At 45.1% G+C, this 15,647-nt stretch overlaps 1 protein-coding gene across 1 annotated transcript in view; it reads right to left on the bottom strand.

Moving 5' to 3' along the window:
• The window catches only part of KIRREL3 (kirre like nephrin family adhesion molecule 3), a 1,393,929-nt gene extending 1,381,671 nt beyond the window's left edge, over positions 1 to 12,258 (bottom strand). Inside the window, exon 1 of the mRNA XM_030221488.1 lies at positions 12,197 to 12,258. Coding sequence (XP_030077348.1) covers positions 12,197 to 12,251 — 55 coding nt within the window. The 5' untranslated portion in view covers positions 12,252 to 12,258. The remainder of the gene's footprint in view (positions 1 to 12,196) is intronic.
• Between the last annotated feature and the right edge of the window lie 3,389 nt (positions 12,259 to 15,647).

Genomic DNA, 15,647 nt, shown 5'->3' with positions numbered 1-15,647 from the left:
AAACAGCACATTCTTTCTGAAACATTCGCACTCCTTTCCTGATATCATGCATGTGCACAATGTTCGCTCACGTGGAATAGTGCACTATGGGAAAAAGAGACCCATATATCAATATTCGATATTCACTCCTCACATATAGATGGTGCTTATAAATAAAATGTTCTATGTGCTCATAGATTCTCTTAAGGACCATCACAGACCTCTAATCATTGTACATTATGTCCTTTTAATGTGAAATTATGGGCCCTTTTTCCAAGTGAACCAATGTTCATTATTCATTCTTCTTTAATTTACAACACACTATCTCAATTTAAACACTCTTCCCACTTCCTCCTCTACCACCTTCCTCCCTTACCCATCTTACTTACCCACTTTTATTGTTCACCTCTTTATTTACTATATTTAGCTGTTTTATCCTTTTTGTGTTATCTTGTAAACCTATTATATATTATGTAAGCCACATTGAGCATGCTAATAAGTGGGAAAGCGAGGGATATAAATGTTACAATACAATAATAGTGATTATAAAGCCACTTAATGTTAGCAGTCTAGGGTCCTGTCATGGACCATATTTCGCGATAGCTATTTCAAAATGAATCCGACTTCAAACTTTCAGGTTGGCTTCAATAGTCCTTATAATGAACTCAAAATAACTGACAAAAAAATGCTGTGGCATTTGTGGATTGTTTGTTTTCCCATGCAATAGTTCCTCCCCTCCCTTTGATTTGTGGTGCTTTAACACACTCTTATGGGCAAATGGAAAGCACACATTTTCCTGTTTTTCTCTGCTAATTTTTGAGTTTTAATGACGTGCAACAACATCCTGGGAACCAGATACCAACTTCTTCCCCCAGTTCAATCAATATCTTAAAAGTAAGAAGGATCAACTGCATCACCTTTGGGTCCCTCACCACAATACCATAAATTTTTGTACTGAGCGCAGTATCTTTCAAGAACAGGTCAATGTTTAATTTTCATCAAAAATCGAAGATTCTAATCAACTAGGTACCAACAAATAACCTCCCTCTGTCTGAGAGCGATGTGAGGGATTCTTTGCTATTCTGTGCAAATTCCAAAATACTCATAATTGAGGCAACATAGGAAAAGTCTCACCCTCAAAGCAGACAGGAAGCTAAGTACTACAGATCAACGTGCACAACGTGCAGGACGTCAGACGCACGCACAGAAACTTGATCAGATCATTCATCAAGCAATGCTGCGCGGCCGAGGAGAGAACTTTGGCTGGTGGGGGTAGGGGTCCCCCGCCAGCAAAGGTACGCGGCGGGAGAGGGTTGGCAGCGGGAAGGGGGGTCGAGAGGGTTGAGGTGGTGGGCAGGGTGTGAAAGTTGGCGGCAGCGGACGGGGGTGAAAGATGGCGGCGGCGCCGGAGGGGGGGGGGGCGCTAAAATGTGCTCCCTCACCTCGAGCTTAAATTTAAGGCTTAAATTGAAATCTTGCCTGCAATGGTAACCAATACAAACAGAATAACAAAGGAGTAATATGATCATATTTGTCTGCAGCAAAAATAACTCTTGCTACTGCATTCTGTACTTGTTGTAATTAAGGGGTCCTTTTACTAAGGTGCACTGAAAAATGGCTTGCGGTAGTGTAGGTGCGGGTTTTGGGTACATGCCGATCCATTTTACAGTGCGCCTGTAAAAAAAGGCCTTTTAAAAATTTTTTGCCGAAAATGGACGTGCGGCAAAATCAAAATTGCCACGTGCCCATTTTGGGTCTGCAACCTTACCACCAGCCACTGGCCTAGCGGTAAAGTCTCACATGGTAACTGGGCGGTAATGACCTACGCGCATCAACTGCTACTTGGCGCGCATCCGATATGAACGTCCAAAAATAACTTTTTGGCCACGCGTATCGGACGCGCACTAAAAATTAAATTACTGCAAGAGCCAAGTGGTAGCTGGGTGGTAACTCCATTTTTGCATGCATTGGGCACGCGTAGAAGCTTACGCGGCTTAGTAAAAGGGCCCCTTAGACTTCAACAACTTTGTGCTGCCAATATAGAGTTACAACAGTCCAGTTTTGAAAGTATCAAAACCTGAATCAACAATCTAAAAATAGACAAATTTAAAAAATTCCAAATAATTCTTCATTTCTTTAATAACAAGAAAAGAATTTCTTATCACCTTATGAACCTAAATTCCTTAAGATAATTGACTATTCACCTCAATCCCCAGAATTCTGGAAGAGACGTCCAATTTTATCTGAAAATTATTAACTTATAACATCATATCACTGAAAGGTAATGGTGGACCTATCCATAAAAACTTTGAATTCTCTCTATTAAGCTTCAATTTATATGCAGAAACCCATGAATCAAGTAAATCTAAACAACCACAAAGGGTATATTTCCAAACATGCACAAACAGGCCACGTAAAAAAACAAAACAAAACAAAAAGAAAACATGTCAGTGGAAGGGATATAGATATACATGCAATGTTAGTTTCAAAACCATCATCATTTAAAAATACGGCACCATGACAAAAAAAAAACCAACAAAACAGACTAAAACCAAAACAGACCATGACAAAAAAAAAAAAAAAACCCCAAGACAAAATAGACTCTACACAAAACAGGCCAGGGAAACCTCCTTAATCAAGCAGGATTATCTTGTCAAGCAGATTTATGATTCTCACTAGATACCAAGTGAGGATAGTGAAGTAAAGCCGTAGACAGGTGCCAGGACTTTCAAGTGACAAGCTGTGGACTTTCTCAGTAAATCTATTTCATCAGGCCCTTTTGTCAGGAGTCTATTTTGTCAGGGACTTTTATGTCGGGAACTTTTTTTGTTTGGAACTTTTTTGTCTGGTTTCTCTTGACAGGGTGCCAAAAATACATTTGCACATTAAGCCAAATAACAAACCAATCTCCCTTTTTACAAAGCCACGCTAGTGGCTGCCAATGCGGTAATGCCAACACAGTCCATTCACTTTAAATGGGCTGTGTCGGCAGTGCTGAGCGGCAGCCACTAGTGTGCCTTTGTAAACAGGGGCTAAGTTTCAAATTCAGCTTAGACAGGTATATTGGCTTTGAAAATCTATTGATTTAGGGGTGTTTTGAAAATCTATTGATTTAGGGGTGTTTAGAAAGGTGTGCTGGTGTTTTTAGTGCACGCTAAATATTAGCATGAGCTAACCATGTAGACACCCATGATATTCCTATGGGTATCTACACGGTTAGCGCACATTAATTTTTAGTGTGTGCTAAAAATGCTAGTACACCTTTGTAAAAGGGGCCCTTAGTGCCCACTCATAAGTGCACAGGCATCTTTGCAATTAAGCACCACAAATTCCATCCTTCATGCTTGGATCATATGTCATATGTGTACTCCCATGGTATAGATGGTCATATCTGTATCTCCCACAGTGCAGGTCTGTTTGTATACCATCTTTAAAAATTTGGGAATTGTATATGCTACAAAACCAGTAACGTGTCTCCCTCCAACAAATACTTTAAATACGTTAAGCAGCAAGATACTATATACTGAAAACAATGGATATCACAGGTAGATTGATAGGCATTCTGTTTCATGCGCATTAATGGATGCATATATTCTATCTACAATGTAGGTGGATGGAGAGAAAGAGAGTATATGCTGTGCCATTGATTTCTGACTTCACAAACACTAAGCACAGATAGTATAAAATTTCTGCACGGAGCACAGTGTCCAACTACATACACAAGTATCACTGATTTATCCTGTAGACAAACACAGGGCACAAGACAAATGAGCGCCTATATCTGTACACCCCAAGGAGCTACCAAGTTTCCCAGCTCCAGGAGAGAAACTTTTTGGCCAGTCCTGGTTATGAGCTTACATCTTAAAGCAGTGTGGGATTTCTAGTTGCCCATTCTACCTATTGAAATCAGTGGTAAAACCGTAGTCCACCGAGAATGTTGTCAGAAATGCAGGAGCAGGTTAAAATCTGCCTCCTGGAACTGGGCAATTTGGCAGCTGTGCAACAGGTAGTATAAGAGTACACACGCTGTACTATACAGAAGTTCTCTCATCACTATCAGGCTTATTTTCAAAAGAGAAGGGCACCCATCTTCCGACACAAATCGGGAGATGGGCATCCTTCTCTCAGTGTTGCCCAAATCGGCAGAATCAAAAGTTGATTTTGGGCATCCTCAACTGCTTTACATCGCGGGGACGACCAAAGTTCAAGGGGGCATGTCGGCAGCGTAGCGAAGGTGGGACTGGGGCATGCCTAACACATGAGCGTCCTTGACCGATAATGGAAAAAAGAAGGGCATCCTTGACGAGCACTTGGCCAACATTACTTGGTCCATTTTTTCTTGCGACCAAGCCTCAAAAAGGTGCCCGAACTGACCAGATGACCACCACAGGGAATCGGGGATGGCCTCCCCTTACTCAACTCAGTGGTCACCAACCCCCTCCCACCCTAAAAAAAACTTGGCCAGCCTATATGCCAGCCTCAAATGTCATACCCAGCTCCCTGACAGCAGGTCCCTGGAGCAGTTTTAGTGGGTGCAGTGCACTTCAGGCAGGCGAACCCAGGCCCATCACCCCCTACTTGTTACACTTGTGCTGGTAAATGTGAGTCCTTCAAAACCCACCACAAACCCACTGTACCAACATGTAGGTGCCCCCCGTCACCCCTTAGGGCTATGGTAGTGGTGTACAGTTGTGGGGAGTGGGTTTGGGGGGTCTCAGCACCCAAGGTAAGGGAGCTATGCACCTGGGAGCAATTTCTGAAGTCCACTGCAGTGCCCCCTAGGATGCCCATTTGGTGTCCTGGCATGTGAGGGGGGCCAGTGAACTACAAATGCTGGCTCCTCCCACGACCAAATCAGTTGGATTTGGTCGGTTTTGAGATGTGTGTTCTCGGTTTCCATTATCGCTGAAAACCAGGGACGAACATCTCTAAGGTCGACCTAAATGTTGAGATTTGGGCGTCCCCGACCGTATTATCGAAACAAAAGATGGACGCCCATCTTGTTTTGATAATACAGGTTTCCCCGCCCCTTCACAGAGCTGTCCTGTGAGGATGGCCCCAGGAAAACTTGGGTGCCCCGTTCGATTATGCCCCTCCACACCTCCTGGTAACATTAAGGGGTCCTTTTACTAAGGTGCGCTGAAAAGTGGCCTGCACTGGTGTAGATGTGTGTATTGGATGTGCGCAGGTCCTTTTTGGGGGCCAAAAATGGGCATGCAGCAAAATGAAAATTGGCGCGTGCCCATTTTGGGCCTGAGACTTTACCGCCACCCATTCACTTAGCGGTAAGGTCTCACGCATTAACTGGGTGATAATTGTCAGCAAGCATACAATGCCGATTACCACCTGGTTAGCGCTTCGTGCCAGAACATAAAATATATTTTCCGGCAAGCATAGGGGACGTACATAAAAAATGAAATTACTGCCCGGGCCATGTGGTAGCCGGACAGTAGTTCCGAATTGGCAAGCATTGGGTACGCGTAGGTGCCTACACGGCTTAGTAAAAGGGTCCCCAAATAAACAAGTAGACTCTATATACAGTATACCTACATTAATTAGTAGGTTATTTTTCATTTCTATACAAAGTACAGCACAAAGCAGTTTACAAGCCTTAAAAATAATACCATATATCACAATACATTACAATATCACTGGAGGACACTGATGCAGTGAAATCTGGGCTTAGCATGTTCTAACATGGGAATTTCTCACTCACTAAGTCCAGATTTACAGTGGCATTAAACTTGGGCTTTATTTTTGTTGTTTTTTTGCAGGTTGTTTGCTAATGTTCCCATTAGCATGTGGCACCTTCAAAAAATATAACTCAGGAGCACTTACTGCTTCCCCCACTAAAGGGGTCTTTTACTAGGACAGTAGCATTTTTCGCTCACGGTAGAAATCAGCTGGCGATAAATGCTGAGACACCCATAGAAATATAATGGGTGTCTTGGCTTTTACTGCCAGCTGATTTCTACCGCAAGCTAAAAATGATGCTGCGGCTTTAGTAAAAGACCCCCTAAGTGCTCCTGCATTAACCCTGTATTATCCAATTAGCATGTGCCAATGAAAACTCACTAGCTGGACAATGTGGGAATGACAACTCTCTGCCCATGTCATACCCCCTCTTAAAAATATATATTTTAAATAGTTAGCTTCGCATGCGCAAACAGGCAAATGCCCAAAACATTTTGACATGTTTTGTGGAAGTTTGTTTAACTGGCAGATGATCAAAAGCCCCGCGCTGTTCCAAACAGCGCTCTAAAATAGCGCTGGAACAGCGCAGGGTACTATTAGACCTATGATCAGAGATAATACATGCAAATTTAAGCAGCACAATTATCTCTGATTATGGGGTAGACGTGCGGAAGAATTGTGCCTGAGCATGCACTCAGCACAATCCTCCCACACTTGTTTTACAGGTCTGGGCTGGAGACCAATGAAAAGAGAAGGACGCCCATCTTTAAATCGGAAGATGACTATCCTTAACTGCCCTGCTGCAGGGATGGCCAAATTTCAAGGGGGTGTCAGAGGTATAGCGACGGGGCAGTTGAGGACATCCAACTTTTGGACGTTTCTGCAATGGGAAGTTAAGGACATTCAAAATTGGATGTTTCTATGAGAAAGACTTCTCATAGAAACATCTAATTTTGGACGTCCTCAACTGCCCTCGCTGGTAGGTTTGCTGTAGGGGGGGAAACCTCCCCAATGATCTGCAAACCCTAACGCCAGCTTGGAGCTGGTGTAGGGTTTGTCGCGGCCAGCAACCCAATCATTGGCACTCTGGATGCTGATCATTGGGGATGAATGCGTTAAGCGCTGATTAGCATGCATTTGCAGGCTACTTGCGCTAAGAGCCCTGTTTAGCATGAATTTGCATGCTACTTGCACTAAGAGCCCTTGAGCGCATTGTTTCATGCACTCAAGGGCTCTGATCATGGGGCGGTACCAAACCCCAGCGCTAGTATGGCGCTAACAGCCTCTAGTGCTGGCATTTGCTTTTGATCATCTGCCTGTAAGCGTGCTTTAGGGCTTAATGTTAGTACATAAGTATTGCCATACTGGGAAAGACCAAACATCCATCAAGCCCAGCATCCTGTTTCCAACAGTGGCCAATCCAGATCACATATACCTGGCAAGATTTCAAAAAAGTAGAAAACATTTTATACTGCTTATCCCAGAAATAGTGGATTTTCCCCAAGTCCATTTAGGAAGCTGTCCAAACCTTTAGTGGAAGGGCCCCTGCATGAAATCATTTTTGTATTAGATATATACACTTCTACTATACTACTAATAATGTAGTTGTATATTACAGTGGTGGAAATAAGTATTTGATCCCTTGCTGATTTTGTAAGTTTGCCCACTGACAAAGACATGAGCAGCCCATAATTGAAGGGTAGGTTATTGGTAACAGTGAGAGATAGCACATCACAAATTAAATCCGGAAAATCACATTGTGGAAAGTATATGAATTTATTTGCATTCTGCAGAGGGAAATAAGTATTTGATCCCCCACCAACCAGTAAGAGATCTGGCCCCTACAGACCAGGTAGATGCTCCAAATCAACTCGTTACCTGCATGACAGACAGCTGTCGGCAATGGTCACCTGTATGAAAGACACCTGTCCACAGACTCAGTGAATCAGTCAGACTCTAACCTCTACAAAATGGCCAAGAGCAAGGAGCTGTCTAAGGATGTCAGGGACAAGATCATACACCTGCACAAGGCTGGAATGGGCTACAAAACCATCAGTAAGACGCTGGGCGAGAAGGAGACAACTGTTGGTGCCATAGTAAGAAAATGGAAGAAGTACAAAATGACTGTCAATCGACAAAGATCTGGGGCTCCACGCAAAATCTCACCTCGTGGGGTATCCTTGATCATGAGGAAGGTTAGAAATCAGCCTACAACTACAAGGGGGGAACTTGTCAATGATCTCAAGGCAGCTGGGACCACTGTCACCACGAAAACCATTGGTAACACATTACGACATAACGGATTGAAATCCTGCAGTGCCCGCAAGGTCCCCCTGCTCCGGAAGGCACATGTGACGGCCCGTCTGAAGTTTGCCAGTGAACACCTGGATGATGCCGAGAGTGATTGGGAGAAGGTGCTGTGGTCAGATGAGACAAAAATTGAGCTCTTTGGCATGAACTCAACTCGCCGTGTTTGGAGGAAGAGAAATGCTGCCTATGACCCAAAGAACACCGTCCCCACTGTCAAGCATGGAGGTGGAAATGTTATGTTTTGGGGGTGTTTCTCTGCTAAGGGCACAGGACTACTTCACCGCATCAATGGGAGAATGGATGGGGCCATGTACCGTACAATTCTGAGTGACAACCTCCTTCCCTCCGCCAGGGCCTTAAAAATGGGTCGTGGCTGGGTCTTCCAGCACGACAATGACCCAAAACATACAGCCAAGGCAACAAAGGAGTGGCTCAGGAAGAAGCACATTAGGGTCATGGAGTGGCCTAGCCAGTCACCAGACCTTAATCCCATTGAAAACTTATGGAGGGAGCTGAAGCTGCGAGTTGCCAAGCGACAGCCCAGAACTCTTAATGATTTAGAGATGATCTGCAAAGAGGAGTGGACCAAAATTCCTCCTGACATGTGTGCAAACCTCATCATCAACTACAGAAGACGTCTGACCGCTGTGCTTGCCAACAAGGGTTTTGCCACCAAGTATTAGGTCTTGTTTGCCAGAGGGATTAAATACTTATTTCCCTCTGCAGAATGCAAATAAATTCATATACTTTCCACAATGTGATTTTCCGGATTTAATTTGTGATGTGCTATCTCTCACTGTTACCAATAACCTACCCTTCAATTATGGGCTGCTCATGTCTTTGTCAGTGGGCAAACTTACAAAATCAGCAAGGGATCAAATACTTATTTCCACCACTGTATATATACATATACATGATATATTTTTCGGACTTCTGATTTTAGATTTTAGCAGATGAAGACTGTTAACACCCCATGCAAAAATGCAAAATAGGTGTTTATTGAATATACACTGGGGAACCCCCACCCCTCACCCCCACCCCCACTACTTTCCCTAATGCTCTTTTACCCCTCCCCTGGTTTATCTTGCATCTTTCACTCAGTTTTCTGTTTTTTTTTTCTGTGCTGTTTTCTAAGTGACAGTAACATATATTTGATTGTCTTAGAAATGCAATGCCAACCCAACCATTAGGCAGCCGCGTAGGACAGCAGCTTATTGGGGGCAACAAAATTCTACAAGTTTAATATTCAATAAAAGTATGATGTCCAATTATGTGTTTTTTAATAGAATTTCTGTGGGATGGTTGTCTAGTAACTCTTGGGATGGGGAGATAGGCTAAAGTCCTGAAATATAACTGAAGGGGGCGCTAGACTGAAGGTTTGCTAAGGGCACCTAATACTCTTGCCAAAGCATTCAGTCCGCCCTGTGCAAAAGGTACCCAGCAATGGTACCTGTGGTACTAAAAACACAGATAAATGCCAAAATGTTGCATCCCTCAAATAACCCCTAATTAACTGGAAAATAAACATCTAAATTTACAATTCATAAATACCCATGAATAGAAGCCTTAATTATAATTAATTTACTCCTGATAAAACACCATAAATTATGAACATAATGCATAAAAAATTGTAATATGTATCCAGTGGTGGTATATCATCTATGCATTATATCATATATATTGTAAACCTAATTTCAGCCTTCAGTACACTCACTTCGATAAACACAGAGGACACTGAATACCAAGATGATATATTATATTATACTCTGAACAGCTACATGCACTGCACAAGGTAACTGAGTATCATTATTCCCACCGTATGCATTTAGGAGCAAATAGCATGCAGAACCATCTAACCTACCGAGGTACTCTTCTGAAATATGCATGCGAGCCACTAACAGGGCAGACAGAGCAGGGCATGAATAAGCAAAGCGCCGGGGCACAGCTAGCTCCTGACAGCACATAAACAAACCCGAAGAGCACGTGAAAAGTCACTTCCAGGCGGCCTTCACAAGACTATTAGGACAAGTGACTCGGGGGGGGGGGGGGGGGTGAGGGGGGGGGGGAGGCATTGGGGGTCATGACAGATTGCAATCCCTTTTTATCGAGCAAGCTTAAGACCAGAAGCTTTTGAGACTCCAGTCGTCTCCTTGCATGTTTCCTGCCCCCCCCCCCCCCCCACCATGTTGCTGCACTTTAAATAGGGCCAAACGAGTGATCCGAATGCTACCAGGCCATCCGAATGCTACCAGGCCACCGTGAGACTGGAAGCCACATTTGAATTCCCTTACCACGTCGTCACACAGCAAAACCTATTTAGACGGGAGTTAGTAAAACCACGGTTGGACTTCAGTCTTGTGATGACATGGAGTTGGGTAGACGACACTGCTGTGGATTAGAAACAAGTATCACCAAGTGAAGAGGCGCCTTCCTAATTTGTATAGGATGCTAAGGACAGGGGAAGCTGTACTCAAAGGAGACGACCTAGCAGAAGGTTGCTCGGACCTGTTTGTGCTGGAATTTCAAGTGGAGTTATGATTCACTGCTGGAAGCTAAGACACATACAAAGCAGTTCCTCTCACTTGCGCTGTCCTCTGCTCCTACCTCAATATTCTTGTCTTTGAGTCAGTGACAAGGAAGGGCTACAGAAATGTTTTATGGCTAAGGTTCCCCCACCCCCCAAAAAAACATGCGTATGCTGTATGAAACAGCATCCTAACAGTTTACTCCTAGCCACTTGATGCTGAAACGTACCCAGCCTTCCGCTACAGCCAATGTCACCAAGTGTGTGCTGTCATTAATTAGAAATAAAGAGAGGTGATTTTTTATTCTGAACAAGAACTGAAAGGTCTATGCGGTCAGGCAACAGAAAATCCACAAAACACTCGGCTGCCCAATGAACTGCTGGGTTACTTGAGGGGGCAACAGTGCATTTAAGGAAAAGGACGCATGTGAATGTGTTAAATGCTGTGCAAGGAATGGGGAGGGCAGTGCTCTCCTGACCCCATCCTCTCTGAAACTCCTGCCTTCAGATGGGGGACCCGTCTCTGTCTGTTCCGTTAGGGATGCTTTTTCCACAACTTGTTACTCATCACATCCCATGCTGGCCTTCCAAGGATTTTGGGGGGGGGGGGGATCAGCTACCCCTTCTCTCCCCCCCCCCCCCCACCACCACCCTCAAAACAAAAACCTCATCAGCCACCCAGATGTGGGACATATTTCTCTGGCAGCGCACATAGCTCTTTTCCAGAATTCTGCTTCCACAATCAATTAGCTTCACTCTTTTGGATAGCAAATGGGAAGAAATACAGCAGAAGAGAAACAATAGAGCATTATATAGGCGCAAGTATTATTTCTAATCAAGTTCTAGACTTATATACCCTCATCAGGTAGGGTCCCTCTAGTTGTACTGTTTGTTTATTCAAGCTGTATTGCAGATGGTAACTTTCAAGCGGTTTTGAAATCACCCAGTTACTGAGTTGTTATCTACCGACAATCCCTCCGACCTGCCTGTGAGAGGGCTACTACAACATAAACTTTGACAGATTCCTCCAGTCTCCGTCCCTCTCACAAATACCACTCAAGAGGGCCTCAGAAGAGAGGAATCGGAGGTGGAAAGGCTGAAATGCCTTTATCGCCAGGTACTCAGGAGGCGACCCCCCCCCCCCCCCCCCCACCCTATCTAGGCAAAACAGATGATGAAATGCACAGCAGCTTCCTTATTATTATATTTTAAACCATCAATCCATTACAACAGCTCCAGTCACAGAAGACTTGGGTATTACAAACACAATCAGGTCACATAGTACACACACTTTCCTGACGGCAAATGAAAGGATGGACAAAAAGCTACAATTAGAAACAAGCACAGAATTCTCCACTGTTACATGGGAGAAAGAGAGAGAGAGAGACTTTAAAATCTGTGTTTACATATAAACAGGCACCGGCTGCAGAGATCACACAAGTCATCCATATGCTAAAAGACATCATCAGTGCAAGGCATTCAGCAGTCCCCACTGCTTGCTTAAAGGCGATCATTTACAGCCCAAGTGAACAGATAACAGCCGTCAGAAAACAGTGCAGATCCTCAAAGTAGCACAGGCACAGTCCGCCGTCTAAAAGTATACCGTTGAAATTGCCGGGACCCCCCTCCTGCGCTCCGAGCATCTCCTCTCTTACTACTTAAAAACTAAGTAACAGATGACTGGCTTACCTTGGCTGAGCAGGAGAAAACAAAGGGCCACGAGGTCTGCCTGGAAAGGTCTCATTCCTGGAAGCGCACTGGGGTTTCTCTGGGGCGCCGGCTGCCAGAGAGCCGCTCGCAGTCCGGCCGCTTTCCTGGACTGTCGATTTCTTGTTGCTAATGCTCCGACTTCTTACATTTGCAGCCTCTGAGCTGCTCAGCATCCCGGCAGCACAGCCTTCCTCTGGCACAGCTCCTCCCACCGGCAGGCACTGGCTCACACGCACAGGCTCAGCAAACAAGTCACAATTAAACAGGGAAAGACTTGTTAGTAACCTGAAAAGGCTCTTGCATTTTCTTTCTTTGCTCTTTTTTTAATTATTATTATAGAACATAAGCAGTCCTGACCCTCGCTTGTCCCACCAGGACATACTAATACCCCATTCTTTCTTCTTTAACAGGAGGGAGCATAACTTTAGCCAAATAATTGACAGGACTTGACGCTTCTTATTGGGAAGAACGTTAGGCTACAGCTTTATTAACCCATAACAGTGTAAACACAGAAAACAAACCCAATACCCCAGCCAGCTACTACATCTACATCAACAGAATCGTATGACCTGCTATGTGACCCAGCAGGCTAGAGTGCAATGAGGGTGGTGGTGATGTGTACGTGTGTGGGGAGGAGTGGTGGCACCTGCCATGAAGCAAGGCAGCTCTGGTCCACATCCACACCCGAACAGGCCCCAGTGTGAGCAGTGTATTCTTCATGGGCTACACCAGCCCTACTAAGCAGCACCTCTCTGTTGAGGGCAATATTGTAACAGTTAATTTCTGTCTCTAGTCCATCCAGCTCACCTTCTGGCTTGGGCACACCCACCACAACAAAACAGGAAATGAGAGATCACTCCAAAATACAAACACAAATGTCTCAGTATATAGCAAAGAAAAGGTCCAATTTTATTCAAACAATGAACTTATCTTCTCACGGATCCATAACATAGGCAGGCTGCACACCCTCTCGCCCCCCTCGCTCGCCTTTACACTTAAAGCACACAATGACCAGGCATGAAACAAATTTTCTTTTGGGAATAAATGGCCACGGCTTTATTGAAAACACATTAAACAAACCCTAGGAAGCACCCGGGCCTTGGGTTTTATGTTGCAGATGCTTCTGCTCCCCGCCATGCCTTTCCAGCTAGGGAGCCTGCATCACTGTCCCACGTGGCGGTCAGCCATGACTCCGCCCCCAGCGTGATCGAGCGTCCATCTGATTGGGACTGCACCCCAGACCAGTATTCCACCTGCCGTGTATAGCCAGCGAGGTGATTAGTCTGTCACCAGTGATTGTTCCTGTTCCTTGTCTGAAGCAACCAAGCTTTCTTTCGCCTGTTGTTCCAGCATATCCAACAATTCCCAGGCTCGGGTGCCTCTGCCACAACCAAAGTTGATGGGGGCGTGTCGAAGGCGTGGTGAAGGCGGAACTGGGGCGTGGTTATCTGCCGATCAGAGATGGGCGCCTTTCGCCGATAATGGAAAAAAATATGCATTTTTAGCGAGAATTTAGGGCACTTTTCCTGGACCCTGTTTTTCCACGAATAAGGCCCCAAAAAGTGCCCTAAATGACCAGATTACCCCCAGAGGGAATCGGGGATGACCTCCCCTGACTCCCCCAGTGGTCACAAACCCCCTCCCACCACAAAATATGCCATTTCACAACTGTTTATTTTCACCCTCAAATGTCATACCCAGCTCCCTGGCAGCAGTATGCAGGTCACTGGAGCAGTTATTTGGGGGTGCAGTGGACTTCAGGCAGGTGGACCCAGGCCCAACCCCCCACCTGTTACACTTGTGCTGGTAAATGGGAGCCCTCCAAACCACCCCCCAAACCCACTGTACCCACATGTAGGTGCCCCCCTTCACCCCTTAGGGCTATAGTAATGGTGTAGACTTGTGGGCAGTGGGTTTTGAGGGGGAGTTTGGGGGCTCAACACACAAGGGAAGGGTGCTATGCACCTGGGAGCTGTTTTAACTTTTTATTTTTTGTAAAAGTACCCCCTAGGGTGCCCGGTTGGTGTCCTGGTATGTGAGGGGGACCAGTGCACTACGAATCCTGGCCCCTCCCACGAATAAATGTCTTGGAGTTATTCGTTTTTGAGCTGGGCGCTTTCATTTTCCATTATCGCTGAAAAACAAAAACGCCCAGCTCAAAAAAAGATAAAAGTCCATGTTTTTCGAAAATACGGTTCGGTCCGCCCCTTCACGGACTTGTTCTCGGAGATAAACGCCCATGGAGATAGACGTTTCCGTTCGATTATGCCCCTTCACGTTATCCACCAGCTGTAATTTTTTTAAAACTGTAGCTCGTTATCTGCCCTTTCAGTCTTTGATGGGGGCCACCAGCTCATACGTCTTTTCCATACAGCCTTCTCACTGGATTTCTTTGCAGCACTAAGGGTTAGTGAGGTGGTAGCCCCGTCAAAGGCTGGAGGGGCAAATAAGCTACAGTTTAAATATTTACAGCTGGTAGGTAATATAGGGGCCCTTTTACTAAGCTGCGTAAGTGCCTACACATGCCCAACATGCACCAGTTCTGAGTTACCACCTGACTACCACATGGCCTGGGCCGTAATTTCATTTCTGATGCACGTCCTCTACGCACAGCACAAAAATGTTATTTTCTGGTGCGCAGCACTATGGGCGGTAAAAGGCATTTGACGTGCATAGACCATTACTGCCCCGTTAACGTATGAGATCTTACCATTAAGCCAATGGGTGGCGGTAAGGTCTCAGACCCCAAATGGATGCGTGTCAATTTTCATTTTTCTGCACATCCGTTTTCTGTCAAAATAAAAAAAAGAGGCATTTTTACAGGTGCACTGAGAAATGGGTCTGCGCACGTCCAAAACACGAGTCTACATTACTGCAGGCCATTTTTCAGTGCACCTTAGTAAAAGGTCCCCATAGTGCAGTAAAATACTGTGTGTGATAGGCTATCTTTGATCTGGAGGGCATGGTCCAGCTTCCCTAGCCCAACCAGCCATTATCCTCTTTAGCCAGAACCCCTTGGTGGGATCCACCTGAGCAAAGAACACCAATGCTATCAGGTTGACATGCCAGTGCTGCATGCATGCATGATTTAGTCCACTGTCAAGTGTTCAGGCATTGGTCCTTGTATCCATCCCCTTCCGAGTATGAAATGCTTTATCTGCTGATACCCATGGGAGTATGCCCTCCAGGTATTTGGAGCAATAAACAGGAGGAACAACCCCTATACGTCTAGACTGCAATCAGATAAAGATGATCTAGGACTGTCATTCCCTCGGGATCCTTGTTGGGAGCCAGCTTCATGAATAGGGCCCTTTTGGAGCAAGTGAGAGAGTCAGCTATTTTGCTATGAACATGTTTCATTCACACCACCACATTGAGTATTAGGCAGCATTGGCTTGTCTTGCAAAGCATGGAGACCATTGTATGTATT

Source organism: Microcaecilia unicolor, chromosome 12, assembly GCF_901765095.1.
Source record: "Microcaecilia unicolor chromosome 12, aMicUni1.1, whole genome shotgun sequence".
Lineage (NCBI taxonomy): Eukaryota > Metazoa > Chordata > Amphibia > Gymnophiona > Siphonopidae > Microcaecilia > Microcaecilia unicolor.
The sequence above is the reverse complement of the archived record's forward strand: the minus strand, read 5'-3'. Positions and strand labels throughout refer to the sequence as shown.